At 49.9% G+C, this 3362-nt stretch overlaps 1 protein-coding gene across 1 annotated transcript in view; it reads right to left on the bottom strand.

Annotated features, from left to right (window-relative positions):
• Positions 1–3362, bottom strand: part of BMPER (BMP binding endothelial regulator) — a 290926-nt gene that overhangs the window by 138718 nt on the left and 148846 nt on the right. Inside the window, exon 7 of the mRNA XM_004702768.2 lies at positions 2277–2376. Coding sequence (XP_004702825.1) covers positions 2277–2376 — 100 coding nt within the window. The remainder of the gene's footprint in view (positions 1–2276; positions 2377–3362) is intronic.

Here is a 3362-nt window from a genome sequence, read left to right as displayed (position 1 = left end):
CAGAGAGAAGCTAGGAGTTTTGAACTGCTGGCCTGTGATGAGCAGCCCACCGTGGAGCCACTGTGCCGCCAGGAATCCTCCTTGCTAGGTAATTCGGTAGTTAAATCCTAAGGGAAGGAAATCATCCTAGTTTAACAAAAGACATTGATTTGCCAAATTCGGGTGTTCAAAGATCGACTTTGAGGCATGACTTGCAACAGGCAGTGAATAAGAAGAAATGAACAGAAATTCTGGGCATTCAGGAAAGGAAACTATGGGGGAAAAAAGATGCTAAAGGGAGGGTACAAGACATCATTTACCAGTCAGGTAAGAGCTGTTCGATGAAGGTAGGACCCTGTCAGAGCTACACCGGTTACCATCCAGTCAGTTGAGCTTCAAGACTACCCATGGGTTTCAGAGTAGAGTTGTGTTCCATAAGGTGTTTGTTTGTTTATTTGTTTTTCCCAGAAGTAGGTTGCCATAGCTTTCTTCCGAGTGTCCCTGGATGGACAACAATCTTCAATCTTCAGGTTAGCCACTGTGTACATAACAGTGGAAATCTTAAGACGAAGAGAGCTTCATATTCCATCCCGGGTCGTGCCCCGTGTTTCAGGGAGGTGGTTACCTCATTGGCGCAAAACCAGCCGTAAACTCTGCTTCGCACGTCATCACTCAGTTGGCACCATCAAATGTGGTAAGACTTGGAAGTGGCTGGAGGGGGAAAGTGGCGGCCCTCAGAAAAGACAAAAAGATGCTTAAGTAGAAGAAAGAAGAGGAGGAGGAGGACAGAAAGAAGAAGTGTGGTGGTGGTGGGGGAGGAGGGGGAGGCAGAAAGAACCAGCAGGACCAGAAAGCCAAAGCCAAAAGTAACTAGGGAAATAGTAGCCCTCTCAAGGATTCTAGAAATTGGGGGGGGGGGATGGAAGCAAGGTGCCAGATGATCTATTGTCTAGGGAGGGTAGATTCAGCTATGTTTATCCAAATCTTAAACAACCTGGCCTCAACCAGCTCAAGGGGCCAGTCCCTGGAGAGGGACATTCTGTTTGGTAAAGTAGAGGGTCAGTTCAAAAGAGAAAGAGGCTCAACAAGATGGACGGATGCTGTAGCAGTCATGAGGATGGAGCGGGTCTGGGCAGGGCTTCCCTCTGCTGCATACAGGGCTGACGACTCAGCAGCACCGAGCAGCACGACCCAGCCCAAGGGTCTAGAAGTCAATATAATAAAAGCCCACGCAACCCGAGCTCTAGAGTCCCAATTACGGTTTCCCTCGATTCAGGTGGCAGCCTGCTGCCATGTCAAGTCATCATGGAAAGAGCTCAAGCAGGTCCAAGTGTGGGCTTTGGGATCACATGGCTTTGGGTTCAGGTATCAACTGCATAACGTAACAGGGATGTATCTTCTAGGCATCTATTTCCTTCTCGTGATACGAAAGCTAACCGTAGCACCTGTATTAGGCACAAGGATGATGACTGTATTGCATATGCTCTACATCTTGAGAAGATTAAATGAGAAAAGCGTATGAAGCGCTTATCCAGGAGCCTCAAACCAGTTGCCATTGAGTGGATTTTGACTCACGGTGCCCTCACGCGGATCAGCATCACACTGGGCTCCACAGGGCTTTGTGGAGGCTGGGTTTTCGGAAGTAGAATTGCTTTTCTGCTGAGGCCCTTTGGAGGGGACTCGAACACCCATCCTTTCAGTTAGTGTAGTTTTGGCCACCCAGGAACTCCAACGTGGTACCGAAAGTATACGTTTATCTGAAAACGGGATTCTCTTTGTGTCCTGTTTTTCATCATTCCCTTTCCGATCTCTTGGTGGAGAGCATATTGTCCCCTCCCTCTCCCCCATGCTTTTGCCACTACAAATACTATGAGGGAGTCTTCAAAAAAAATTCAGAGAAAAACAGAATAGACAGACCAGGGGATTCTTCCACGAACTTTCTGCAGCTCACTCAGACCAATTTGTATCCCTTCATGTTCACTTTCAGTGCTGGTAAAATCATGTCCTCCTCACAGCCAGACGCTCAGTTCAAGACAGGGACATCCATGCCGTCCTCAGGGACCAGGGGCTAGCGGACTGATGAGGCCCACCAGCAAAGGAAGACCGGAGGTCTTTAGAGGTCTCAGACAGAGTCCCGCCTGGACAGACACGGACCTCATCTCATGCAATCAGAAGAGGAAATCATCCTCAACACACCAGGAAACCGGACATCGTGAGGACACACGGTAGAGGGACACTCTCGGCAGAAATTTGAAGAATCAATTACTTTGTTCTTTGACCTGGAAATGGTCACTCACCCAAACATTTGGGGCAGCACTGTCCGGGGGGGATGTGACTAAGGTGCTGAGGACAGGAGAGAATGGGACAGACTTCTCTCACGCACTGTGTCCTGCCTCCCTAAAGAAAAGAGAGAGGGGGGAAATGGGACATTTAGAAAAGTAAGCATACATTCATTGTTTAATCAAGATGTTTCAGATATACCTAAGGTCCTGCTGTAGTATCGAGTCTCTGGGGTGAGTGCTTAGGGTGATAGGATTGAACACCTGTGGGCCATGCAACCTGTCACTGCAAAGGGACTAGCCCATAGACAGATTCCAACACCACCTTCATTCGCCAGGCACTACCTGCTATTAGCATGCTGTTCCTTAAAACTGCCTTTGGAGTAGGTGGAGGGGACCCAACGGTTTGGGTTTGCCCAAGGTGGATGTGGTACCTCCAGAGTTAAAATCCGGTCACATCCCAGGCACACTGGGACGAGTTGGTCAATTGAAGAGCTCACTGTGTGTGTGCTGAAACCCACACAGCCCTCCCCTCCCTTCATGAAAGACAAAGGAATCCTTTGGGCTTTAGGGAGGTTCCGTTCTTCTTGCAGGCCTCCGTCCTTCTTCAGGTCCTGCATCCCTCTTCCCAGGAAGACTTCCGGTTGAGCCAGAAGCCTGAAGCTCTCCTGCAGGCAACTCAGTGAGCATCTGACTACAGGAAGTGATCAGCCTACTAAAACTCAATACCCTGAAAGCCCATTTCAGAAAGGACATGTCCCTGAATTCGCCCACGACTGTGCATGCTCCCAGAGGGACTAGCTGAGATTCAGAAGGAGGCCCGAGGGAGACATTCTGGGGCCTGGGGAAGTTTTCCTTGGCTCTCATTCTCCGTACTTTCGGACCTCACCACGCCTTTCTCAGGCGGCAGTCCCACCCTCTGCCCACTTTCTCAGCTGCTGTGCCTCCCCACCTGGAACGAAAATGCAGCATGCTGACTGGCTCCATCTTCCCTTGCCAGCTCCCCGATGTGTGTTGGAGGAAAACTGGGCTTCATGGGGCTCTCAAAATCGGGAGCTTTGGAAGTAGGACACCAGGCCTTTTCCCAAGTTGTCTCTGGGTGGA

Source organism: Echinops telfairi, unplaced genomic scaffold, assembly GCF_000313985.2.
Source record: "Echinops telfairi isolate 266 unplaced genomic scaffold, ASM31398v2 ScPeMD7_23;HRSCAF=83, whole genome shotgun sequence".
Taxonomy (NCBI): Eukaryota; Metazoa; Chordata; class Mammalia; order Afrosoricida; family Tenrecidae; genus Echinops; species Echinops telfairi.
The sequence above is the reverse complement of the archived record's forward strand: the minus strand, read 5'-3'. Positions and strand labels throughout refer to the sequence as shown.